Raw genomic sequence first — 25,754 nt, 5'->3', positions numbered from 1 at the left:
GCTTATGATTTCCTATCCCTGTGACGTACAGGTTGAAAACATGAAGTTCATGAATGAACTTGCTTTTCAAACACTTAAGTTCATGGATGAACTTGGCCTAAACCCTTTTATTTTCCTTTACATGTGCTGAACTTGGCAAGAACTTCAGTGACGAACTTGGAATGAACCCTTTTGTTTATCAGTATATGTACTGAACTTGGAATTTTAATGCTTTTTGTTTACCGGTAGATGTACTGGCAGACACAAGTTGCATAGTTTATTTGAAAAGATTTAAATGCTGATACAGGACACCGTCCTGAAAACCAACAAATGTCGACAACATTTAAGTTTTATTTTTTTGTGGGTTTGGAATAGATTGACCCAACAAGCTACTGTACTCGACAGACGGCGGGGCTGCGCTATTGCTACCGTAAGCAAAAAAAAATGGTGCTTTCATTCTACTACTTTTGTAGCTGGGATCTCTCTTTCTGACGATTCAGCTCTGCTTTTTTGTGCGTGCTTGCTCCATAATGATATGACCAAAGGAAGCTTGCTTTTTTGTGCATTACTCTGGGCACTTCCTACATTTCATTCATACTCTGTATATCTACGTTCTTGCTTGTAATTAACCAACACAGGTCCTGCCTGCATTTTAGTGTCTATTGCACTGTCGAATCAGCCAGACAGTTACTGTGTGTACTGTTAAGATCTTTGCTCCACTATGAAGGGCCTATTGCTCCACTGTATTCTTCTTATATCATGTTTAATGTGACTGTTCTTTGTCCTGTTAATTTGTGCAAACAAAACCTGAAGCAAAACAGAGGCAAAAGACATCCAATACAAGAAACTGAAGCAACATTTCCATTCAACATTCTTAACATTCATGACAAGAAACTGAAAATGGCATCCAGTACAAGAAACAATACTACCCCGCCATCCATTACATTCCAAAGCCAAAAATCATGATAGCAGCAAAGAAAAGCATCCTATCCCTACAGTCCAGCCTCTTCTTGTTCATCCTTCATTATCTTCTTCTCCATTTTGTGCCCATCCTTCTCAGCAACCTTCTACGTTCCACTCCATTCCATTGTAGCTGGGATTAAACTGGTACAGCGACAGCCGAAAATCAAACTCGGGGAGCACAACGTCCTGAAAATCAAGAACATCTCACTTTTATTTTCACTGCACTACCCTACAAACTACTGAGACAGAGAGAGGGTGGAGAGATTCAACACCTGCGATTATTTCTAGCTCCTCCTCCTACTCGAGCGGTTCGGCCTTGCCGCCCATCTCAGCTACATCTGGGGGCCGCCACCAAATCCGCACCGCCGCCGGCGGGCTGAAAAATCCGCACCCCCATCGCCGGCCCGAAAATCCGCACCGGCGGCCTGAAAATACGCACCGCCGCCGCCGGCCTGAAATATCTGCACCACCGCCGGCCTAAAATTCCACACCGCCGCTGCCGTTGGCCAACTAGGAGGGGATCGTGGGGAATAGAACGTGATTTGGGAACCGAGAGTTATGACCTGTGGTTATAACACGAATCGGGGACTTTTTATGATAATCCACATCAAATCAGGATGGTATTTGTAAAAAAGACCAAACTCCAGCCCGCCCAATGGCTTCCAGCTACTGACAATAGGACCCGCCGCCACACTGTCACGCCGAGGTGGCGCTGTACACGGCCGCATCTGGCTTTTGAACCGTACGTGCACCAAAACACAAGTTTTTGCATCAGTTTTGTGTATTTTTCAACATCAAGCACTAAAGTGGTCATCATGTGCAACTTGTTGTACTTCTGGTGTATTTGCCTCTTGATTTTTCATGTTATAATTTCCTTCTCATCAATGTACGCAACACACGGAGATGAATACCTTCGTTGAGCACATAACAAGTGAAAGATATTAGCGAAATTTTGGTGGAATCATTATTATGTAGGTCAATATTTTCTAAAGCATACCTTAACATCAAATATATAATGTCCTGAGCAGGGGGATCATTGTTAGATTTGTTTTCCCCGAACTTTGGACATGAGATGACATATGAAAATTTCATATCTGCAAGCGTGTCTAGTTCAACTGACAATGACGGGTCGACATTGCTCTTATTTGTCCTCCCTAGGTCGCTATAGGTCTTTCATATAATCTTGTATGAGGTTTTCAAAATGAGATTACTTTACTAGCTTTCAAGAAACGTGAAGGTCAAAACTACCAAATCATCATAACTGTAACCTAATGTAATATGACCAAACAACATAAACTAGTTGATCTATTCAGCTTGATATTCCAAGGGCATATATCTTCAAAGTCAACGTAATTGTCTCCGTTTTAGCCCTTTGGACAATAATGATCTTTATTACAAGACACGAATAAAACAAAGAATAATCAAAGGCGCCTGCTAGGCGTCAACCGGCTGACTCCTGGTAAGGATCAGCCGGTTCATGCACCATCCGATTCAAAACATATGTGTCGTCTGATCTACCTCCTTCACTTGCTCATCTCACTTCCCATCTGCTCAAAGGAAAGCTTGCTCATGCGTCGTTGTCCTCGCCAGTAGGGTCACGTCTACGACAAACTCACATGTTTCAACACAACATCGCCCATCATCGGCCTGTAGTGCACTGCCGTCGACGACCTTGCAGCACGACCCTAGGATAGTTATGTTGTATGTTTGCCAAGTTCTATGATATGTATTGTATCGAGAAGGTAAACATATTATCCTATCTATTTAGCTCATGTTATGAGAAATATGTTTCTGGAGAAGTTTTCAAAAACTAAAATCCTTGAAAGTGTTTTCTCTAGGCAGAGTGGTATGTTGGGTCACTAGAATGCAGAGGTCAGAGATCTAGCACGAGAATGGATGCATGCTCAATACTTATGGGGACCACATCTCAGGTTTAAAGAGATCGATCACATTTCAATAGAACCCAATGTCTTACTGTATAACCTCGTGATATACGGCTCTGACTTTAAGTATGCGGTTGGAAACATAGCAGTGTAGGTGGGGAAAGGTGTTGCTAGAGTGGTAAGGAGGCCACTTCTAACTGACTCTGTCACAATCTTCCTTCGGATGTGCACAAAAGAGTGTAGTGACTATTGACGTATAAATTCATAGCCCACCTTTCCCCATCAGCTTGAGCTTATGAGTTCAAGACCCGGCTGACACAATTAAATTGCCGCCCATTTTCGCTCCATGTTTAGGCCTATGGAAGCCAAACGTGAGAGGGAGTGTTGATATATAAAGGCATAACCCACATTTCCCCATCAGGTTGAGCTTTTGGGTGACAAAAGTGGTTGGTTAGGTCATCTAGGGAAGTTTATTAGAAACCTCACGAGAATGTCAGACCTAATTGATTAGTCGTGCCACTTTTTACGGCCAATATAAGCTACTAAGTTCTAAATGGCCAAAAGATCTCGTTGTCTTGGCTTTTTAAACATTTGAACCAGATACAGTGTTTGCTAGTAGTCTTCGGGGAGTTGATCACCAAGCATTCACAGGTGAAAGGAAACCGCTTAATGACTAACAGATCAGGTGCGGGTTAAATGTAGAATGGATTCACGCAGCCATATACTCCCTCTGTAAACTAATATAAGAGCGTTTAAATTACTATTTTAATATTCTAATTAAATCACTATTTTAATATTCTAAACGCTCTTATATTAATTTATGGAGGGAGTATATTGAAAAATCTAGTGTTGTAGTTAATTTGTAAGGGAATCTAGGATCGGTGTTTCAAAGCTTCAAAACTAGCTTTTCACAGAACAAACCCTAGAAGCCCTATTAGGACCTATCGTTATGCGTGTATACGTCTTTGTTATCCACCTCGATTCAATATAGCTTGCAGGTAGCCACCGTACTCACCTGTTACGTGTCATGTGAAGAATATGACTAATGAAAGGAACGTTGAACGTTGAAGCTAGGGACGCAAGCCGCCTCCACTCAACCAGCGGCGTTGGTGGACTCATCGACCTTCATTGTTGTGTCCGTTATGTTCTTATGTTTGAGTTACGAATGAATTTGACCACTGGCGACGTTGCATTAAGTATTATTATTATCATTACATTTTCGGTAGCATGTGATGTGTGATCGTACGTTTACCTCTTGAAATCTGAGTATGCTATGCTAGGGGCCTAGTACGACGTACACGGAGACTTTTGGACCCTTGAGAGTTCGGGTCATCACATAAGTCTTCTTGACATCGAGAGTGGACGATCTGCATACGGGGGCATCTGCATCCATTTTTTAAAAATGTATTTTTATGTGTTTTGTAATGTTCAAATTTTTTTATAAAAAGTATGCATACATGTTGGCAAAGGTATGTCCACGGCACAAAGTTTTGTGTAAAAAAATAATTATTTTGTCTCAGTAAAAAAGACAAATTTTACTGCTTCTAAATAGTGTTTCACAGCACAAAATTTTGTCTTTTTTGCACAGACTACAAAAAAGTTATTTTTCTGTGAAACTTTCTACACACATAGACTATGGAGATGTCCGCGCGCACCTATTTTCAGAATTTTTGACATTGCAAAATACGTTTTTCAAAGTGAATTCATATGTATCCGGATTCATCCGTGCACTTCTCTCTTAACATCCAACAACTTGAATGGGGAGTAGAAAGCTATCGTGAATGCTTCTACTATTAAGAATCTGAGTCACGCAAGTGTGTCCAGTGAAGGGGAGGCAAGTTGGCTACTCCACCTAGCCTATGCAGCACCTGCCACTTGTGCGCCACCGCAGGCCCGGCCGGCCGGCGCCCAGTGCATATTACGTCCCTGTACATGCCTACGAAGCTCCGCCGCTACCAGACGGCGTTGTGCACAATGACAAGCTATTAAAAAACGAGGCCGTCCTACGTACCGTGCAAGCCGGGGGTGCTGAGTTAATTAGCTTCATTCATGCAGATGCAGGGACGGCAGGGTGTAATTTCCGGGTGATAAGAGCTAGCCAGTAGCAGCCTGCTGCTCTTTTATTTACCGGGGTCAGCTAGCTAGCTAGCGAAGCAGAGAGAGACACAACAGCGGAAGATCGATGGCGGGGAAGTGGGGGCAGCAGGACAACCCCTTCGAGGAGGTCGAGATCGAGGTCAACCCTTTCTCGGTACGTTCATTCTTGATGAGGAGTTTTGTCCGATACTTTCTTGGTAGAGGGAAGAACGTAAGGGAGAAAAAAAGTCCACAGGAACAACCGTAACTATTTGTCGCTTGTCAAGTAGAATGAACTATGAAGCAACAAGTTTATTACTCTTACGATGACTCTCAAATTATGTCTGTACATTTCATACTATCCTTTGTTGTAGCTCCATCTACCTAACTGTATCATGATCTGACGATATACTTTTGTATGTACGTAGCAACCACGCCCGACCCCGCTCCCTCACGAACCAGTTAACTTCTACAATGACATCGGTGCACCTGTCAATATGCCTCTCGATACGAAAAAGGTATCTCAACTTCTTCAGTGTTCTTTCTAAATTTTGGTCAAGAATAAAATTCTTCAGTTGCTTGTCACTAGCCTAACATTTTTCTGCATTGCATGTGCATGATGATGGTTTTAATTTGTCCTTTGTATTGGAGTTGTGCAAAATATCTCAAGCTTAGATAAGTGTATTTGAACATAAATTAATTCTATAAGTTTTACCTAGGTACCATCTTTTGCTGAAATAATTATCTTAACTACTCCCTCCGTTCACTTTTGTAAGACCTTTTAGACATTTAAGACAGCACCTAAAACAGTTCAATTTCAGCTGTCCTAAACGACTTACAAAAGTGAACAGAGGAAGTAGTAATCTTTCAGAGTAATAATTGTGAAGGTTTAGGAAGTGTCCTCACATCCCGTAGGAGGTCGCACGCGTATTTTCTATTGGGTAGTATAGGAATCGCCTGTGTTGTGGCTTACACGATCATCAACCTACGCCAGTAGGATTGTTACAGCAAGATTGAAGTAAAGGAAACTATAAAAGTCAAGCCCTGCACAACTAACTAACTTACTAGAGAATCCATCTAACGATAACTAGTATATTGGGGGAAATTTGACAGTACTGACTGATTTTTCAGTTAAGCCAAATTACTTGGTTAGAACTGGAATCTGGAGTTACATTTCTTCATCTCATTAGTTAGTTTCCTTGCAGTTCCAATTCTCCATTGTCATTTCATTTATTTTTGTTTTATTTTTTATACATCACCCGCATATTATTTGATAATGCCGCCTACAAACATAGGACCTGAAGAAAAAGGAGAAAGAACTTTTGGCTAAAGAGGCTGAGCTGAACAAGAGAGAACAAGTATGTACTGTACTTGATAAAATCAAGCTTGGCTTGCCATTGCTTTTGTATTAAGTATGCAGTTGGATGTCACACGTATATGTAGTTCTATATTTTTATTTCGGTTACATTTATTACTAAGTTGTAGTATGTGTTTCTCTAATTTTATTTGTCGCTAGGAAATAAAAAGAAGGGAAGATGCTCTTGCAAGAGGTAAACTGTAACTTGATCATACTCAAATACTATATAATCAATCCCTGTGAAACTCAGCATAACCTTTTTATCATTTCTCTCTTGATCATACGCAGCCGGAGTTCTTATAGAGCCTAAAAATTGGCCTGCCTTCTTTCCTGTCATCCATGTGGATATTTCAAATGATATACCCGTGCACTTGCAGCGAGTACAATATGTTGCATTCGCATCGCTCCTAGGTACAAAACCAGCAGATGCAAAAGCTATTTCAATATATTTTGATTTACTGTCAGTTCCAGAATAATCATGTTTACATTTTCCATGCAGGTTTGATCATATGCCTCTTCTGGAACTTTATATGCGTCACTGCTGTTTGGATATTAGGGGACGGTATGTTTACAGAAACTTTGTTTATTTGCATTTTTTTACGAATGTTTATTCATATTAAAAATATGATCTGAATTCATCTGTTTGTGTTGTTTTAGTTATAAATCTTCGCTGTTTTTCCTACATGCAGAGGCAGGTCCTAAGATCTGGTTCCTCGCCATCATATACATTATTACTGGAGTCCCAGGTGCCTACTATTTGTGGTATCGACCTCTCTATCGTGCGATGAGGTACTCTATTTCTCTTTCTGTTAAACTGATACAATGCCTTCAAGTAGTTACAGTGCATGGTCAAATCTCTTGCTCACCACTTGATATGATCACAATTTCACTAGGAAAGAGAGTGCTTTCAGATATGGATGGTTCTTCATGTTCTATTTTGTAAGTGTTCTGTGCAAGATGGATAACTTCGAATCCATGTTAGAGACTCGTATTCTGTACTTGTTTCAGTGGGATATCTAATGTTTTTTTTGGTGAATCTGCAGTTTCACATTTGTTTCTGCATATTCGCATCTGTTGCGCCATCGATTCTGTTCTTGGGACGTTCATTGGCGTAAGTTATCTTACCGGTTTACCTAATGCCTTTTTGTGAATAAAATTCTATTTTCCCCATAAAAAGGTAAATACTGAATATCGGGACTAGGTGTTCAACTTATTTTTCACTAGATCAAATATCATATTTTGTCCTTCTACATTTCAAACAAAGTTTCTCTCAAAACATTTTAAAGAAAGTGGTGCAGAGAGTTGTATTTTCATTGTTATGTCATACTACTTTGTAATTCTTATTTCTTAGAACTATGGCTCCACTTTATTTGTCTTCTCCTATCATTTGCAGAGGAATCTTTCAAGCACTGAGCGTAATACCATACAGTGCTACAGTTGGGGTGAGTGGATATTATATCAATGCATTTCTACCATTGTGACAAATAACCAAAACTGAAATTTGAGGGGACATGTTTCATATTTCCTGATTCAAAAATCGAATCTACCACCCCTCCGATCCATATTAACTCTCGTAGATTTAGTACAAGGGAGTAGTTTCATTAGAGATTGTTACTTCTGAACATTAGTTGTTACTTTGTCATATTCTTCAGACAAGGGCTAGTTGCAAGGATGACAAGGCTGGTTGCAGGGATAGAACCAACCGTTGGCCCCTTTGCAACATCCACACTTTGATCGAACTGAGCACTGCTATATTTTTTCTTCAGATATTCTACTTCCTCGGTTTCACCTTGTTTGTCCTGGAAGCATTGCTAAGCATATGGGTCATGCAGGTAATTAATCAGGCAAACAGCTGCACAAAATTACTTGCAGAGAAAATATTTGGTACTGAAAACCATTGCTGTAAATTACTTGCAGAGAGTATACCGGTATTTCCGCGGAAACGGGAAGGAGGCGGAGATGAGGCCTGACGCGGCATCGCGGCGTCCATCGTTTTGAGCTTCGACATCCCTGCTCGCCATGGCTCCTCCGGTCGGGGAAGAAGATCTAGCATGTGGATTTATTATTGTATTTTGTGTGTGATGACAATCCGGGTTATAGTTGATCACAACTGCATAGTGACTTATTATTTTTGTGAATAGTATTCCTTTTTATTTATCTGATGAAAAAGAGACCCTTAGACGCAAAAATTGGAAGAAGAGAGGGCCAAGTCCGTGGCTTCTGATGTTGCTAGTTGCCAGCGTGTCATTTCCAGGCCGGCAGCTTGCTGCATACCGATCGTTCGTGTAAATGGAAGATGCACTTAGGCCCTGATTGGATTGGCGTTTCACAGCGCCATACCCTTGTAAAATATACAGACCTCCATCGGTCGTTTTTCTTTCCAGGTGAAAATCAAGTGTGGCCGGTGTTATACACCTATAAAAAAAATACAGATCTATGTATGAAAATATACCGATGCCAAACGGGGCCTTAGTGTACACCATTGCTATCAATTTTTTTCCCTTTTTGCGAGGACCGTCACTATCAAGTTAGCGTGGATAGGGCGGCAAAGAAAGTCATGCTTAAGAGAGAAGAAAGTAAGAGGCCCGTTGGTGCGACGGCAATAAAAAGTAAACACCGCGGCCGGACAAAATCAACACACGGACTTCGCCAAGATTTACCATGGTTTTATACTAGATGAGTACGTGGATTATACTATCCTCGTTCTAGTTCTAGAAGTGCTGATGCATGCAACTTCGTGTGAAGGCCAACTGATCCTTGCCTCCTTGCGTAGAACAAGTCTGCTCTGCCCCTTCGTCTCTCTCCTGGCACCTGCGCTCAGGCAGAAGCAGAGGAAAAAGGCAGAAGCAGAGGAAAAGCAGGGGAAACCCAGAGAGGAGAAGCGCGCGAGGGGTGATCCATGGCGGGGAGGACGAGGTACGACAACCCTTTCGAGGAGAGCGGTGGCGACGAGGTCAACCCTTTCGCGGTAAGGTCGCCGGCGAGCTCGGGCCGGCTAGTCCTCCCCACCTATCCGGCTATCCCACCCGTTTCATCTAGCTCAGTCACCGTCTCACCGATGGCTTGGGCGGTTCTCGTCTACTTGTTCCTTTTCTTTTCTTTTTCAGTTTACCTCCTGTTTCTCCTTGAACCTTCATGAGTTGCTTCTTTTTCCCGGATGCACCCTCTGTTGGTCAATACTGCTTCTGTTGTTAGCATGCTGCTGCATGCTTGGTTTACAAATGCTCCTGCAAAACCACAGAGTACTCTCCCCATTTCTTTTTACTGCGCATATAAGTTTTATCTGAAGTCAAACTTCATAAAAATTGTCCGACTTTATAGAAAAACAAATATCAACATTCACAGTATGAAATCGAGGACCAAGCGGGTGAGCTCGCTACCCACCAGCGTTCGAGTCCTGGACTCGTCGCTGTGTGTCTCAGGAGCTCCTTCTATAAAAATAAACCACCAAGTGATAGTCCTGGTAGGTCTTATATTTTTACCATACGAAATCAATATTACTAGACGCATCGTGAAATTAATTTTCATATTGTACTGTATACATTTTGTTTTGCACATGTTGATATTTTGTTATATAAATTGGGTCAAACTTTACAAAGCTTGACTTCAAACAAATTTTATGTGCAAAAAAAGAAATGAAGGGAGCATATTGAAAAGACAAAATGATGTGTTGCAGGACGAGAAGCAGACATGAACCTATATTTTTTCGAGAAGAAGGAAGAGAGCAGATGTTGTACCCTCGACTTATTAAATGGGCCAAAAAGAAAGAAACAAAGTGTTAGTATATAAAGTATCATATCAGCATAGAAGACTGAGTATATATACCAATTGTCAATTGCTTGCATCTATCAATCTTGAAGATCCGCAAGTCCGATCCAGTCTTCAGTAGGTGATGCGTGAGGGCATGTGTGTATAGTGATGTGAGTGTTTACATGTGTGCGCCTACATTGTAATCGGTATTATAAACAACAACAAAGCCTAATCGGCGTAGGTTGCTCGTCTCTTTTCTTGTATCAGATAATTACGAAATACAAACCCATATTTGAGCAAGTAAGGCTTGAAATGAATCGGGATTGTATATACATTTATATACCCAACCAAGTTAGGCCCGGTGCCAACTTATATCTAGGTTTTTTTAATATTCGAATTGACCGAAGGTTTTTAAGTCCCAACCGATTTAGAAAAATAAAACTTTAGTTTAGTGAAAAGTGCAACTTACTCTTTTCTCACTTAATTACACTTTTCTAGTAATGTGTAGGTTTTTCTCGTGCGCGCGCGCGCGTGTGTGTGTGTATTATGTACATATAATCAATTGTTTATTAGGACATACTTCATTTATTTATTTGTACATATACATGTTTTTTGCGGGGATTGTGCATATATGGTTTACATACACCATGTACAAATTAGTTTGTTGATTTTGCCCTTGGAATACATAGGTGCTTCTTGTAAATGCTCAAGAGAATACTTCTTTATCGGAGAAAAAACTCAAGAAATATCCATTAATAGTTTCTTTTTGTTTTGACGTACCTCAAGAGATATGTGTGCATTCGCCAATAGAACTTGAATAGAAGTAAGAAAAGGTTGGACAAACTAAATGCTATTGGTTGGTTTGGAGGAAATCAGATTTTAGAACAGAGTAAGCTAGTTTCTTACCAACTCATCAGTTATTATTTCTTACCGGTGACACGTTGAATCAATAAAGACTGCCTTTATCAAAGAAATGAGAGATAATGACTAGTTGATGTTCTGCGTGTAACTTTATCGAGTCATCATGCTCCTGTACAGGACAAGGCTACAAGAGAAGCACCGGCTGCTCAATCCAGTTATTCCGGCGGTTCACTCTATGCAACGGTGACTTGTAGTGCATAACATGTTCCTAACAAAAAAATATATAAGTGCTCTCGTCTGGCCGGTCATATCACATGAAAGTTTCATCCTCTTGATGCAGCAACCACGGCCTAGTCCTCCTAGCAGCACCCGCCTTTCGCCTCTTCCTCCAGAGCCAGCTGACTTCTACAATGACTTTGCCTCCACACACACAAACAAGGTAGTCATACTATTTGATTGAGCTTTAAATACTTTGTTTGATGTAACTTCCAAAAATGAATCAATTAAGCTCATCTTACTTGCTTGCTGATCATATGAAGGACATGAAGATAATGGAGAAGGAGCTTCTGGCGAAGGAGGCTGAGTTAAGCAGGCGAGAGAAGGTATCTAGATAACAACTGAAATAGACCGCACTGCCTTATTTTACACTCCGTATATTGATTTTTATGTAACCAGACAGTGTCCTGCAGAATTGTGGTGGAAAGTCATTAGTTGTACTGTTTACTTTTTGACACACATAAATATGTTGTTGTTGTTGTTGTTGTTGTTGTTGTTGTTGTTGTTGTTGTTGTTATAATAATAATAATAATAATAATAATAATAATAATAATAATAATAATAATAATAATAATAATATTTACTCAAACAATATATTCAAGATTGTATCCTCAATGAAGAAAATTATTGGTTCTTGATCAGGCTTAGCCCTCGAATTACAATAGTTGCCATTGCACATGGACAGATGACCTTTTTTCTTATTTCTTTTCTTTCGACAACTTAGACTTTGGTTAGTTTGCTTTCGGTTTTGTTCTTGCACTCTATGCTCATGCTCTATCAAAATAATCACTTGTCCTGCCTGGTTACAAAAAAGTTTATGTTTTTAATCTTAGACTAATACGTATATATAATTGAAGATTGGATCTTGAGTCTTGGTAGGGCATTAGTTCACGATATTAGATCATTCCCTGATATTAAAAATTTAGGTTGCTTGAGCTAGACGCTCAACATGTCTAGCGGCAACAATCTATTTAGGTAAAATTATAAAAATTTAATAGCCACATTGTGTTTAGTCATGCTTATGAAGATATAATTGTTTTGACACTTTAGGACAATTATGGAAATCTTATGGTTGTGATCATTTTATATACAATTATAAATATTTGATAGTTGTGATCTGTTTAAGGTAGTTATGTTGGTTTAACTAATATGTTCAGATATAGTTATTCAAAAAATCTAATTATTACGATCCATAACTATAAAATGGTTCACCAAATCAATGGTCAAATGATCTGTCTTTTTTGAAAATTTCTAGTGATCTCTCTATTTTCTTTCATATTGTGCATATAGTATATAAAAGAAATAGACGTGTTGAACCTTGGTTTGTGCCATATAGGAAATTAGAAGAAGGGAAGAAGCTGCAGCACGAGGTGGAGCTTCTGTTCTCAGTCTATTTTTTTTCTCTCCTTTGTTCTTCCCAGTACCATCCTGTAATTTAGGGTTGTTTTTCTTCTTCTTCTTCTTTTAGTGTATTCCCTTCTTTGTTTTCAGCTGGCGTTGTCATAGAAGAGAAAAACTGGCCTCCATTTTTTCCCATCATTCATCATGATATCAATAATGAGATACCCGTGCATCTTCAAAGAACACAATATGTTGCCTTTGCATCACTTTTGGGTATGTTTTCTATGACATTTGCTCAAAATTACATTCTTCCAGCTTAATAAAAATAGAGAAAAAGCCAATAGTTTAGTGGCCATCATGCATCAGAAATAATGCGAGTTTTTACTGATTTTGGCAAGGTTAAATATTTTTTTGTCTCATGTAGGATTGATCATTTGCCTATTTTGGAACATCGTCTGTGTTACCGCTGCTTGGATTAAAGGGGAAGGTGCATATTATATAGCATACAATTTTCTTTGTAAAAATCTATATCATAAAACCTAGGTGCTATATGCATCATTAACTGAATTTTATTTGATTAGGTCCCAAGATCTGGTTTCTTGCGGTCATCTACTTTATTCTTGGTTGCCCAGGTGCCTACTATCTGTGGTACCGACCACTTTACCGGGCCATGAGGTACATTTGATCTTGTACATCTGCAACTTCCATATTGATGAAAATTTTAGATTTTTTATACATGGAAAATAATAATAGATCATTGTTCTGGGTGAATTTTTTTGTTTACAACTCATATTACAGGAATGATAGTGCTTTGAAATTTGGATGGTTTTTTCTATTTTACTTGGTAAGTAACCTATGAAGTTGATGCAAAAACAGCAGTTCACTGTATCATATTATGTACTTGTTTATTTGGGATAATAAGCTCACTATTTGTTCTTGTTGACTCCACAAAACAGGTTCATATTGCTTTCTGTGTGTATGCAGCTATTTCTCCTTCAATTCTGTTTGTGGGAAAATCACTAACGTGAGTTTCCAAGTACTTTTACTTTGTTGGGACATGTTTCATTATGACATTATGAGAAAAAGGAATTACACCCCTTGGTCATGCTAGTTTCTTGCTTCTTTTTGGAAATACCATAATTTTTGTGCTTTCTAGGGAAGGAATTAATCCTCGCGTTAGTCGACTTGTACAGGAGATCACAAAGGAAGCCCTCTTTAGTGTTTTGCCGGTGCCTTTGAGTTTGAGTATATTTGGCATTGGTCTTTGTTTGTTCGGTTTGTCAGTGCGACTTTCTTCTTTTCTGATGTTTTTGAATTTGACCGGTATGTGTGTGTGTGCGCGCGCGCGCATGCACTATTTGTATTCTATGTTAGTGTTGGGACCCTTTTTGGGAATGCTCTGTTTCTGCAATCTTATTTTCTTCTTAATATAATGATAAACAACCCCCGTGTCAGCTCAGCAAAAAAAAAACTATGACAATATGTTTTAGACTTTATTTAATTACAATTGTAAAAACAAGCTTCAGTTTTTTTCACAACTCTTTCCATGAAAACAAGAACTTCATTCTTTTATACAATCCATTTTTTATGTTATGACGACACTTCCTAGTTTTGGATCCAACACGACTTGAAGCAACTATGTAAGAGAAATGGTATATTTTCCTTTACCTTGTTTGTTGTTTATGCAGAGGGATTTTCCCATCGATCAGCTTGATAGGGAAGAGCGTCATAGTGGGGGTGAGTCAAGTCGTTGATTACCTCATGAGTCAACCGTATAAGTTATTTTGTTAGATAATTTGCCAATAGGAAACAATATCTTCAAGTCTTCCATAACCATCTAGCTTGCAGGTGTTCTACTTTCTTGGCTTCGCAATGTTTTTCCTCGAGTCGTCACTAAGCATGTGGGTCATTCAGGTGATACTTTCTCTTCACTTATCTCAGTACCTTTGCTTCGGTCCAGTGGATTCTGAAGAGCATATTAGCGAGCTTCTAACTGAGCACCAAAATTATCGGCTCCATGCAGCGCGTGTATCACTATTTTCGAGGAAGTGGGAAAGAAGCACATATGAGGCATGAGGCAGCACGCGCCACAGCTAGGGCAGCATTTTGATACTGAAAAAATGATGCATACATCGATATGGTTTTACTGTCACAACTTCTAAATTTAGAGGCTTGTAAGTTAACTGGCATGTAGGACTTTGGTTGTCCTATGTAGAAGTTTATGTACTTGTTTTAGATTTGTCCCCAGTTTTAGACTCTTATCAAGCTATACATATAAAGTGTGGGATTATTTTTCTGAACAATGACTGGTGCAAGAGTGTCCCCACCTGAATATATTACTCAAAAAGTTTAACCAGACTGGGTTTTGGTCAAGATTACATGAGCCCGGTGGAGGCATGAGTCTATAGTGTGAAATTCGATACAATGTTGCTGAGAGTTAAGGAGATATGGCGAGCACCACCATGAATAAATTTTAAGTCTGTATGAATCCCTGTCAGGATAACACATATGTTCAACGAAAACACTATTACTCAGTGCATAAAAGAAGTCTCAGATGTGCCGGAAATTAATGCTGAAACATAAGATGACCACCGAAAGGAATAATTTTAACTCATGTTCAGCAAGAAATTAAGGCTAAACCAAAAGTAAATTTTCTTACAAAATAATTTGGAAGAAGATTCAAGGGTGGAAGGGGAGGATGGCGTCCAGGGCATGCAAGTAGATACACTAGAAGGAAGGATGTTGCTGAAAATGGATTAATTTGGAGAACTGTGGATGGAGAAAAAAAATTCAATATTTGGGGTGATCCTTTGGTTGCTAAGATAAATATACAAATAGATCTCAAACAACAAGCCAGCAACTGAAACAAATAATTCCTAGATGGATGGTGCCACTACAGCTGAGTCGGATGGCGTCCGCCTCCGATGGGCCGCCTGCTGGCGATGCCCGGCCGTCCACTGGTGATGCCCGGTCGCCTGATGCGCGTCTCCGGAGGTGTGCGCCGGAGTCACCCCCGGATGCGCCGTCTCCGCGCCTAAATGCGCCGTCGCGTTCGGCGCAACTGGATCTTGGAGGATCCATCGACGCGGCGGTGTCTGGGGAGAAGGAGCAGGCGCAGGGAGGAAGGCCACTCGCGGTGCAGTGGCGCGTTCGCTTCACCGATCCGGATCTTGATTCCGGATGGATCGAAGGACGCCTCTCGTTTTCTGAAGTATCTCGTTGGGTGGCGTTGCGGGATATGGACAACGACATCCTTGCCGGAGAGTACCTACCGGCCAATGATATAATCGAGGTAGGTTCTCGGATTCGTCTTGATTCGTATGATGTGGTTGTCGACTGTTGTATGCAGATTGCTCAAGAGAAGGCGGTGGATCTCGTCGATCTGACGACGAACACGCCACAGGATCATCGCGTGAGGCGACCGCGGTGACTCGGGTGGTCGCGGCGAGCCGGCCGCCGATGCCGGCAGATCCCTCTGCGAGGCGAGTAGGGGGCAGGTTCTGGGCCCTGGCGGATTCGGACGAGGACGACGACGACGACGGGGGCTCCGCCGGCAGATCGCCGGCTGACTACTCGCCGTCGCCCTCCGATGTGATCTACGAGGCTTTCAACCTCGGCTACTCAGAGGAGGAGGTCGCTGCGCTGGTCGATGAGATCGTGTCGGCCGATGATCCGGCGAGGTTCGGGCTGAGTGCGGCGGATAGGGTGGAGGTGGTTCGCCGGATTGTTCACCGGAGGACGGCGGCGATGGCGGTTCGGCCTTGGAAGGGGCCATTGCCTAAGGTATGCCTCCCGCCCTTAACTTTGTCCGATTTCATTCCGCAAGATGCTTGGACTAGAGTGATTTGTAAGAAGAAGAAGAGGAAGGGGAGATCGGACCTTCCTGCGCCGGCGCCGGTGAGCCGTACGCCGGCTGGGATCCGGGCAGCTAGGGTTGGTCGTTTGAATTTGCTTTTGGGCTATGATGAGTGGGCCGGCTGTGGACCTTTGCTTGGGCATGAGGCCTAACATGGGGGAGCGGACGAGGGGCAATCTCGAGTGGTCTCGACTGGGCAAGTGGCCCACGAGAACCTGGATGTGGCTCTGGGTATGAGGCCCGGTTAGACGTGGAAACTAGCGCTACTACGAGAGGGGGTGCATGCACGCATCGTCCTATCACAGTTTCGCCGTCGCTGCGTCCTAGGGTTCGTCGTTCGCCGCGTCGTCGTTCCACAGGATCGGGCCGGGCACGCCGCATTCCCCCCCTTGGGTCGATGGCGGGGCCTGGCGGAGCTCCGCCTCCTGGGAAGAAGCCGCCTCCCTCTGGGGCGGGGCGGGCTGCGGGAGTGCCGCCACCGGGGACTGGCTCTGGTCGGGCCGCGGCGCCGCCGGGATCGGGTGTTGGCCGTGGACTGCAGATGCCCGCTGCTACTGCTCGTGGTGGTGCGTCTTTCCCTCCGCCGCGACGGCGCGGGTGGCTTTCGGGGGCCCTGTTGGGAGGCCGCCGGCTCCAGCAGTGCTGCCTGGCGGGAGAGGTGGTCCGGGCGGCCCGGCAGCTGGTGTTCGGCCGCCTTCTGGGGGGTGCGGTGGCTCTTGGCCGGGGGGCTGTGCCTCCTAGGCCTCCTCCGCCCTCGGGTCCGGTGCAAATACCGCCCCCGGCTGTGCAGAGTACGGCGGGCGTGCCCGCGGGGGGGGGCGGGGGGGCGCCTAGGCCCCCAGCTCCTCCTCCGCATCTCGTTGCTCGCCCGCCTGGGTCTATGGTTGCACCCCGAGGTCAATGGGGGGATGACGGATATGATGCTTACGGGACGAGCCAACACCATGGTTCTTCATCAACGGGTGGTGGCCGTGGCTATGCCTGGCAGAATGATGGATCTGCCGAGAGGCCTTTCTTGGGTCCTTCAGGAGGCTTCGTCGAGGGTCCCTCGGATCCGGGACATCGCCAGCGACAAGGGTTCCGTGGCTATCGGGGTGGTCGAGGAGGCAGAGGGGGCCGTTACCGTCCACGTCCTCCGCCACCTCCAGTTGTGGTCGACCAGACGACAGCTGACGAGTCTGCCGAGGGCCCTCTCTTGCCTGGCCACGCTATGGAGGTCGTGACGGCTCTTGCCTCTGTGCAGGTTCCTGAGAACGAGGTTATGACCGATGTTTCTGCGGAGTTGTCTGATAGGTCTGAGGCTGAGAGGGCTTCCAAGTGGGCGCATAGGAAGGAAAAGATGCTTTGTTACCGGTGCGGTGACAAGGGTCACTTCATCGCGGAGTGTGTGGCTATGTTATGTGATACCTGTGGTAAGCTGGCACACGAGTCTGGGGAGTGTCCGATGCTGCGTGATCAGGCACCGTCGCTCATGATGTATGGAGTATACTGTGCTGAGTTAACTTTTTTTGAATCTCCAAATGAGCGAGAGGCTGCTGACGAGTCCACGAGTATGACCACGGGGATAGTCAAGGTTACCAGAGGAGAGGTGGCTGAGACATAGATCGTGCAGAGACTCCAGGAGTTGGCTCCTGGGGAGTTCCAGTGGGACCTTGTTAGTATGGCTGATAGGATGTTCAGGGTTGAGTTTCCTTCTGTTGAGGATTTGCAGAGGCTGTTGAGCTTTGGGATGTGTAAGGTGCTGGGAATGGATGGTATCCTTGAGTTTCAGGAGTGGAAGCTTGTGGAGCCACAGGGCACGCCGCTTACTCAGGCGTGGTTGCGTTTCTCCGGGGCTCCTTCTAGGCCGCTGCAGGATGCTCGGGTGGTGGCTAGTATGGGCATTTTGGTAGGGAAGCCTGAGCGTGTGGACATGGAGTTTACCCGAGCTCATGGGATTGCTCGGGTCTTGGTTAGTATTTTGAACATTGAGTATGTTCCGGATGTGGGGATGTGGTTAAGTGGGCTTATCGAGGCAGAGTCTATGATTTGGCTATTGAGTTTGAGGATGAGAGCCTTCTGGGTGCGCCGGCTCATGATTCTGATATGGATATGCATGAGAGTGATGGCGGAGCAGGAGTTCGGGAGTCGTCGGTCGAGGACCCTGGACGAAAGTTGTCCAAGGGGCCGGGGCCCGAGCCGGCGTCGACCGGGGATGGAGCAGTCTCACCTTCTGTGGTCCCTTCGACGACTATGAGATTTGGGTCCTTTGAGCCTCACTCTGCACCACCGAGGCTCTGGAGTGATCGAGTTGAGTCTGAGGAGGCGTTTGAGCGCGAGTTACCGGCTTTGGGTTTGGAGGATGATGTGGACACGATTCCTGGGGATCGGCCGGTGGCCACTCCCCTTCATGCCCAGCAGACGACACCTTATCTGGAGGTGCCGCAGCTTGTTGTACCTGTTCTGTCGGGGAGTGACCTGGGGCAGGCAGCCTCGGTTTGCTCTCCTTCTGCTGAGGAAGGCGACTTGGGGCAGGTGGCTTCCGAGTTTTCCTCCTCGCCGGGAGGGGGTCTGGGGCAGGTGGCCTCGGATATCTCTCCCCCCGTCGCGTCTACCGGTCGGTTGATGCCGGCTTCGCCTGCAGGAGGCGGCTCGGGGCAGGTGGCCTCGGAGCCTCCTTCTTCTCCGGTGCCTGTGCGGGTAGCTTTTCCGATGCTGGGTGGGGAGCGAGGGCAGGTGGCCCTTGGTCGGTCTCCACCCACCCAGCCCCGAGTATCGCCAGATGGGCCGCGCCACGCGTCGACTGTGTGTGCTTTGCCTATATTGGGTGAGTCCGTACAGGTGGATCGGCCTGCTGGTTGGGGAGCGGTAGGAGGCCGTACCCCGGCCGCGATCTCTCGGGAGGAGGTTATCGCTTTTGGAGGGATTCAAGATCCGGTGTCTGAGGGGCGCCGGATGAGTGGATGACTCCAAAGCCAGCCTGAGGTGGACGATATTCAGCAGCGGTGCGCCATGAGGGCGGCCAAGCTTCGTGACGTCGAGGTCACTACTGGTATGTCGGTCAATATATCTAATTCCATTTTGCATTTTTTAAATGATGATATTGTTAAGAATGCAAATCAATTAGGTGTTTCGTTGGGTAGTAATGACATTGAAATTTCTAATTCTGTTAATGATCTTTTAGACCTAGAGGCTGAGCGGGCCTTAGAGATGATCCATAATATTGCGGCTGTCAAACCTATGAGTGATTCTGAGGTTGATGCGCTCGGGGTGAGGGTGTTAGATAACTTTTGTGCGGATCTTATGCAACCTACTACTGATGAGGATGTTCAGGCCGAGTCTACCGAGATAGTGTTGGCTAGCCCGTCTGAGACTGGTTGTGAGGACCAGTTGCAGAATCAAACGATCCCCAAGCGCAAGTGGAAATGGAAGGTCTACCCGACTTCCGCAGTGCGTAGGAGTGCTAGGATACGTACGGCAAAAAAATTCCATGATGAAATATGAAAGGAATATTCTGGAATAGCAGAGGTCTAAAGGACTTGGCTAAAAGAAGGTTTCTTGCAGAGGCGTCTGTCGAGCATTGTTTAGATTTCATAGCTCTATCGGAGACGGGTAGAGATAACTTCGCACCTCAATTTCTAAATACTCTTTCGGGAGGTACAGATTTCGATTGGCATTGCTTGCCACCGAGAGGGAGGTCGGGTGGAATCCTTCTCGGAGTTAGGTGTGATGCGCTTGAGGTTCGCGGTGTGGTCATGGGAGACTTTGTTGTCAAGTTTAGGGTGCGGTCGAAGGTTGATGGGTTTAATTGGGCTCTTGTCGCGGTGTATGGTGCTGCACAACCCGAGCTCAAGCCTGAGTTCTTGGCTGATCTTGTTCGGATTTGTGGCTCCGAGCAGTTGCCCATCCTGGTGGGGGGTGATTTCAATATTATAAGACGGCGTGAGGATAAGAACAATGATAATTTTGATGGACGATGGTCGTTCATGTTTAACACTATCATTGAAAGTCTGGACCTGAGAGAAATTGAGCTATCGGGTAGAAAGTTTACCTGGGCGAACACGATGCCAAATCCGACGTATGAGAAGTTGGACCGAGTGTTGGCTAGCGTTGATTGGGAACAGAAGTTTCCCCTGGTGACTGTCCAGGCCTTGTCCCGTGGCATCTCTGACCATACGCCTTTACTTGTCGACTCTGGTGAACCCACGCACCTGGGGAACAAAAATGTGTTCTCCTTTGAGATGGCTTGGTTTGAAAGAGATGGCTTCCTGGATCTTGTGGCCAGAGAGTGGGCTAAGGATTCAGGAGGGAGGACCGCGCTTCAGCGCTGGCAAAATAAGATTAGGCATTTGAGAAGTTTCTTACGTGGGTGGGCTAAGCATCTGAGCGGGATTTATAAGGCCGAAAAGGAAAAGCTCCTTGTCCTTATACATTCTCTGGATGTAAAAGCGGAAACCACGATACTGCCGGTTGCGGAGTTTCATGCCAAGCTAGAGGCGGAATTGCGGCTCAAAGAACTTCTTAGAGAAGAAGAGTTGAAGTGGGCGTTGCGGGCCAAGGTCCGGCGTGTTGTCCAGGGGGACACGAACACACAATTCTTTCACATGATTGCTAATGGTAAGCATCGAAAGAAGAGGATCTTTCAGCTTGAGCAAGATGAGGGTACGATTGTAGGATAGGATAACCTAAAATTGTACATAACCGAATACTATAAGCAGCTGTTTGGCCCTCCAGAAGAGAACTGTGTGTCTCTGGACGAGTCAAGGGTTGAGGATATTCCTCAGCTTACTTCGGTGGAGAATGATATTCTGGCGGCTCCTTTCTCGGAGAATGAGGTGCTCGAGGCTATCTCGCAAATGAAGAATAACAAGGCGCCGGGACCTGATGGTTTCCCAGCGGAGTTTTATAAGAAGTGCTGGCATATCATTAAAGGGGACTTGTTGCCCATGTTTAATGACTTGTTTGCTGGGAAGCTTCATCTATTTCAGCTAAATTTTGGAACAATTACCCTTCTTCCTAAGAAAACAGAGGCTGTGAGGATTGAGCAATTCAGGCCAATCTGTCTTCTTAATGTCAGTTTCAAAATTTTCACTAAGGTTGGGACCAATAGACTCACACAGATTGCGCATTCTGTTGTGCAGCCTACCCAATCTGCTTTCATGCCGGACAGGAATATCCTTGAGGGTGTAGTGGTCCTTCATGAAACGCTCCATGAAATCCACACGAAAAAACTAGATGGGGTTGTTTTCAAAGTGGATTTCAAAAAAGCGTACGACAAAGTCAAATGGCCATTCCTTCAGCAGGCCTTGCACATGAAGGGTTTTGATGAGGCTTGGCGACGCCAGGTAGAATCCTTTACGCAAAAAGGGAGTGTTGGAATTAAAGTAAATGATGATATTGGGCACTATTTCCAGACACATAAAGGTCTGCGGCAAGGAGATCCAATGTCCCTTGTTTTGTTCAACATTGTGGTTGACATGTTGGCAATCCTAATTGGTCGAGCAAAGGAGGTCGGTCAGGTGGGAGGCTTGGTGCCCAACCTAGTTGATGGGGGGGGGTGTCCATCTTACAGTACGCTGATGATACTATCATCTTCATGGAGCATGACCTGGCAAAAGCGAGAAATATGAAGCTGGTGCTTTGCTTATTTGAACAATTGTCTGGGTTAAAGATTAACTTTCATAAAAGCGAATTGTTCTGTTTTGGTAGAGCCAAGGAGGAACAGGAGGCTTATAGGCATTTGTTCGGATGTGAATTAGGAGCTTTACCTTTCACTTACTTAGGTATACCTATTCACCATCGTAAGCTTACAAACCGAGAGTGGAAATGCGTTGAGGATCGGTTTGAAAAGAAACTGAGTTGCTGGAAGGGCAAACTTATGTCGTATGGAGGCCGGTTAATTCTTATTAATTCAGTACTCACGAGTATGCCGATGTTCCTATTATCTTTCTTTGAGGTTCCAGTTGGGGTTAGGAAACGACTGGACTTCTACCGATCAAGATTTTTTTGGCAGAGTGATGAACTTAAGAGAAAGTATAGACTCGCCAAGTGGGATGTTATTTGTAGACCTAAGGACCAAGGGGGGTTGGGTATCGAAAATCTTGAGGTCAAGAACAGATGCCTGCTTAGTAAGTGGCTGTATAAGCTTTCGGGTCCGACTGATGCAACTTGGGCGCAGATTCTTCGTAACAAGTATCTGCAGTCCAAAACTTTGTCACAGGTGACAGTGAGACCAACTGATTCACCATTTTGGAAGGGGCTTATGAGAGTCAAGGTAACCTTCTTTAATAGAACAAAGTTTATTGTCGGTGATGGAAATGGCACACGGTTCTGGGAGGACACCTGGCTGGGTGATACACCTTTAGCAATACAGTACCCAACCTTGTATCGAATTGTCCAGCGACGTGATGCGCTAGTTGCAATGGTTATGCAGTCCACTCCCCTTAATATTCAATTTCGGCGGGTGCTTGTTGGTGAGAGATGGGAAGCTTGGCTCCATCTGGTGCGTAGACTGATGGAAGTTCAGCTAGCGCAACAGCCCGATCAGCTAAGTTGGAAGCTTACTAGGAATGGAAAATTTACTGTCAAGTCGATGTACACCGATGTCATCAATTCCACGGTCATTCCTAGTACCAGACATGTTTGGAAAGTAAAAGTGCCTTTGAAAATCAAAGTGTTTATGTGGTTTGTCCATAAACAGGTAATCTTAACAAAAGACAACTTGGTCAAGCACAATTGGACTGGATCTACTAGGTGTAGCTTCTGTGACCAGGACGAGACCATTAAGCATCTCTTCCTTGATTGTCCTTTGGCGAGAATTTTGTGGCGCACTGTGCAAATTGCTTTTAACATTACTCCTCCGAGTATGGTCGGGTCGTTATTTGGAATGTGGCTGGATGGGATAGAGTCCGAAACAGCTAGACATATTCGTGTAGGATTGTATGCGTTGTTATGGGCAGTTTGGAACTGCAGAAATGATTTGGTCTTTAACAGAATAACTACTATTCATTTTTTGCAGGTTTTATTCCGTACTACGGCGTTGATCCGTATGTAGTCCTTACTCACTCCGACGGAGGCCAGGGAGCATTTGGTTACTGGATCTGTCCGGTGGGAGATGGTAGCGCGGGATATCTTCAACCGGTTTGGTTGGCGGTCATGTAATAGGATAGGCTATTAGTGCTCCTATCTTTTCTTTTACCAGCCGGTTGTTGCCATTGTGGTTTATCTTGGTTTAGCTGCGATGCTCTTGGTGAGCTCGCCTTTATGTTGTTGAAGACTTAACGACTTTGTTGAACCTATTGTTATTTATTGAGGTGGCTGTATGCATCTTTCTGATGCAGAGGCCGGGGAGTTCCCCCTTTTCGAAAAAAACTAAAACAAATAATTATACAGGTTGCACGAATGTATCTAGACCGACTCTAACATTATGTAGACCCTAGTGCGAAAGGTACAACGGGCCTAACGTATGTGATTGTATGATACACATGATTATTACAAGATACATGTACTCAACCATAAACAACTATTAAATGAGTACAACATGGTGAAGTGCCTTTGGGGGGCACATGGCCCCCTACACCTTTTGTCATGGCCTAGGTCCGGCCCTGAATCTATCCAAACAAAATCTGATCCTACGGAGATAGCCTTTTAATTAGATTTATGCAAGAACCTTCGTATGTACAAGAGCACAAGGGTCGACAATGTTATCAGACATGCTTAACTTGTTGGGAAAACACATTTTGGAAAAGGTCTCTAGTCTGGACACTGAGACACCAGGCATCCAAGTTGGTATAGCAACCGCAACAAAAAGCAGAGTACCCATAATGTAGTCATAAGTGTGGGTGACAATTGATACAAGCTCTCGTATAGGATATCATTCACTTTTGGCCTCAATCCTAAGCAATCTGTACACTGATGGATGATAATCGGTCAAAATCATGAAAAATGATAATATCATTGCATAACTGATAAAGGTACCATTAAATCATGATACTTACAAGGAGTAGGCTCCAAAGAGTTGGTACAAGTGCAAGATAACAATTGATGAAATCCATTATGGAAAATTTGCACAGCCATGAGATAACCATCAAGGCATGATTGATAAACACTGACAATTTCGTAAGCCTGAACGTAAGCGGGTGATCGCGTAAACGATGGCTAACCCAATTCACAAGCTGCAACAACTATTTGCCCAAATGCCAGTATATTCAAAAGAAGATCAGTATAATAAGAAACCTTATTATCTAGAACACAATGAGTTTTCGAGATAAAATGTACCTTGACAAAACCAACGACGACAGTAACCACGGCCCACAAAAACAAAAGATAGATTTGCAAAAAAACATTCGTCATATTCTTAAGTGTCATATACAAGTGCACATTGATATACAAAGAAGCATAAAGAGAGAAATGCTTCAAGAATTCTAGAACTCGGCACCGAGTGACATAGATGTGCATTCTCAACAATCCGACATTTCAAATTTGAGTGTACATAGCTTTAGTTTTATTTTTCCAAGTCACCAATTTTAATCTCGTCAATCACCTGCTCCTCTTATTATACATATTTATACTAAAATTTATACTTACCATACTACCATGTTAAGGATTAAAGTTTTTCTTTATTTATTTGGCATACTTAAAAACATAACAAAGTTAAATATTAATTATAGTATTTATTATATATTTGTACTTTGTAACAAAAAATATTTTTAAATTAGTTTTTTATACTTGTGTAAAGTATATATTAGATATCTCTGAAACATATGCTTTAACAAATATCATACAAGCGGTTGTACTCTTTGATTAGGAAAGCATATCCGTAGAAACTTATAGAGTACAAATTTAACCATATGTGAGGGATTGCTTCAGATATTTCTCATTTGTGGAACACCCACGTACAAATTTAATCATATATTTTCTAAAACCATATGTTTTCAGATGTACTATTCCTTTTAAAACAGATTTAATGGGTGTACATCAGTACACCTATGTACTCATCTAGCTCCGACCATGTATATTGAGCACTCATGATTGATATATCTATTTTGCATCATGTTTTCTTACTGTTATTCATAGTATTTTTGGTCTTTATTTCACTTTACGAGGCAATTCTAATGCCTTTTCTTTCTTAATTTGCAAGATAATGTGAAGAGGGAGATTGTCGACAGCTGAAATTCTGGACCTAAAAGAGCTACAATAGAGATAGCAATTCTTTGGAGCTCCGAATGGCCTAAAACTTCAGATTTTTTATTGAATATATGAAAAAAATATTGGAATGAAGATCTACTGAAGGGGGGCAACTTGTGACGCCCCTGATTCAATCGTACACTAATCATATACGCAAATGTGTACGATCAACATCAGGGACTCACGGGAAGATATCACAACACAACTTTACAAATAAAATAAGTCATACAAGCATCATATTACAAGC

The 25,754-nt window shown here is 43.5% G+C and overlaps 2 protein-coding genes and 1 long non-coding RNA gene across 8 annotated transcripts; 2 read left to right on the top strand and 1 right to left on the bottom strand.

The window, feature by feature from the left end:
• Positions 1-817: 817 nt before the first annotated feature.
• Positions 818-1,571, bottom strand: LOC125556092. The gene is made up of 2 exons (XR_007304998.1): positions 1,215-1,571; positions 818-1,128 (listed from the first exon to the last, which is right to left on the bottom strand). It is a non-coding gene; the product is annotated as an uncharacterized LOC125556092 (long non-coding RNA).
• Positions 1,572-5,007: 3,436 nt separating this feature from the next.
• LOC125507067 (secretory carrier-associated membrane protein 4-like) lies at positions 5,008-8,256 on the top strand. Its single transcript, XM_048671756.1, has 12 exons — positions 5,008-5,076; positions 5,330-5,419; positions 6,197-6,259; positions 6,418-6,451; positions 6,547-6,669; positions 6,758-6,820; positions 6,954-7,047; positions 7,152-7,197; positions 7,302-7,369; positions 7,652-7,700; positions 8,025-8,090; positions 8,176-8,256. Exons 1-12 carry the CDS (start codon positions 5,008-5,010, stop codon positions 8,254-8,256), a joined length of 846 nt encoding a protein of 281 aa, XP_048527713.1.
• Positions 8,257-8,848: 592 nt separating this feature from the next.
• On the top strand, positions 8,849-14,864 carry LOC125509308 (secretory carrier-associated membrane protein 4). Of its 6 annotated transcripts, none has more exons than XM_048674253.1 (14): positions 8,849-8,938; positions 9,032-9,226; positions 11,047-11,112; positions 11,210-11,308; positions 11,409-11,471; positions 12,482-12,515; positions 12,637-12,759; positions 12,911-12,973; positions 13,068-13,161; positions 13,285-13,330; positions 13,443-13,510; positions 14,175-14,223; positions 14,335-14,400; positions 14,510-14,864. In XM_048674253.1, the coding sequence occupies exons 2-14, from the start codon at positions 9,158-9,160 to the stop codon at positions 14,594-14,596; spliced, it is 927 nt and encodes a 308-aa protein (XP_048530210.1). In that variant the 5' UTR covers positions 8,849-8,938; positions 9,032-9,157; the 3' UTR covers positions 14,597-14,864. The 6 variants fall into 6 exon arrangements, with proteins under 6 accessions (XP_048530210.1, XP_048530212.1, XP_048530213.1 ...); XM_048674255.1 differs by having other exon boundaries at positions 14,328-14,400; XM_048674256.1 differs by lacking the exon at positions 13,285-13,330 and having other exon boundaries at positions 13,471-13,510.
• The last annotated feature ends 10,890 nt before the right edge of the window (positions 14,865-25,754 follow it).

The sequence above is a fragment of the Triticum urartu genome, chromosome 5, assembly GCF_003073215.2.
Source record: "Triticum urartu cultivar G1812 chromosome 5, Tu2.1, whole genome shotgun sequence".
Lineage (NCBI taxonomy): Eukaryota > Viridiplantae > Streptophyta > Magnoliopsida > Poales > Poaceae > Triticum > Triticum urartu.
The sequence above is the reverse complement of the archived record's forward strand: the minus strand, read 5'-3'. Positions and strand labels throughout refer to the sequence as shown.

Excerpts from the sequence above, each read along its gene's own strand:
- LOC125507067 (XM_048671756.1), top strand. The coding sequence starts at position 5,008 with ATGGCGGGGAAGTGGGGGCAGCAGGACAACCCCTTCGAGGAGGTCGAG. Across the intron at positions 6,452-6,546 it reads GGAAGATGCTCTTGCAAGAG|CCGGAGTTCTTATAGAGCCT; the intron begins GTAAACTGTAAC and ends GATCATACGCAG. Across the intron at positions 6,670-6,757 it reads TGCATTCGCATCGCTCCTAG|GTTTGATCATATGCCTCTTC; the intron begins GTACAAAACCAG and ends TTTTCCATGCAG.
- LOC125509308 (XM_048674253.1), top strand. The coding sequence starts at position 9,158 with ATGGCGGGGAGGACGAGGTACGACAACCCTTTCGAGGAGAGCGGTGGC. Across the intron at positions 12,516-12,636 it reads GGAAGAAGCTGCAGCACGAG|CTGGCGTTGTCATAGAAGAG; the intron begins GTGGAGCTTCTG and ends CTTTGTTTTCAG. Across the intron at positions 14,401-14,509 it reads TAAGCATGTGGGTCATTCAG|CGCGTGTATCACTATTTTCG; the intron begins GTGATACTTTCT and ends GGCTCCATGCAG.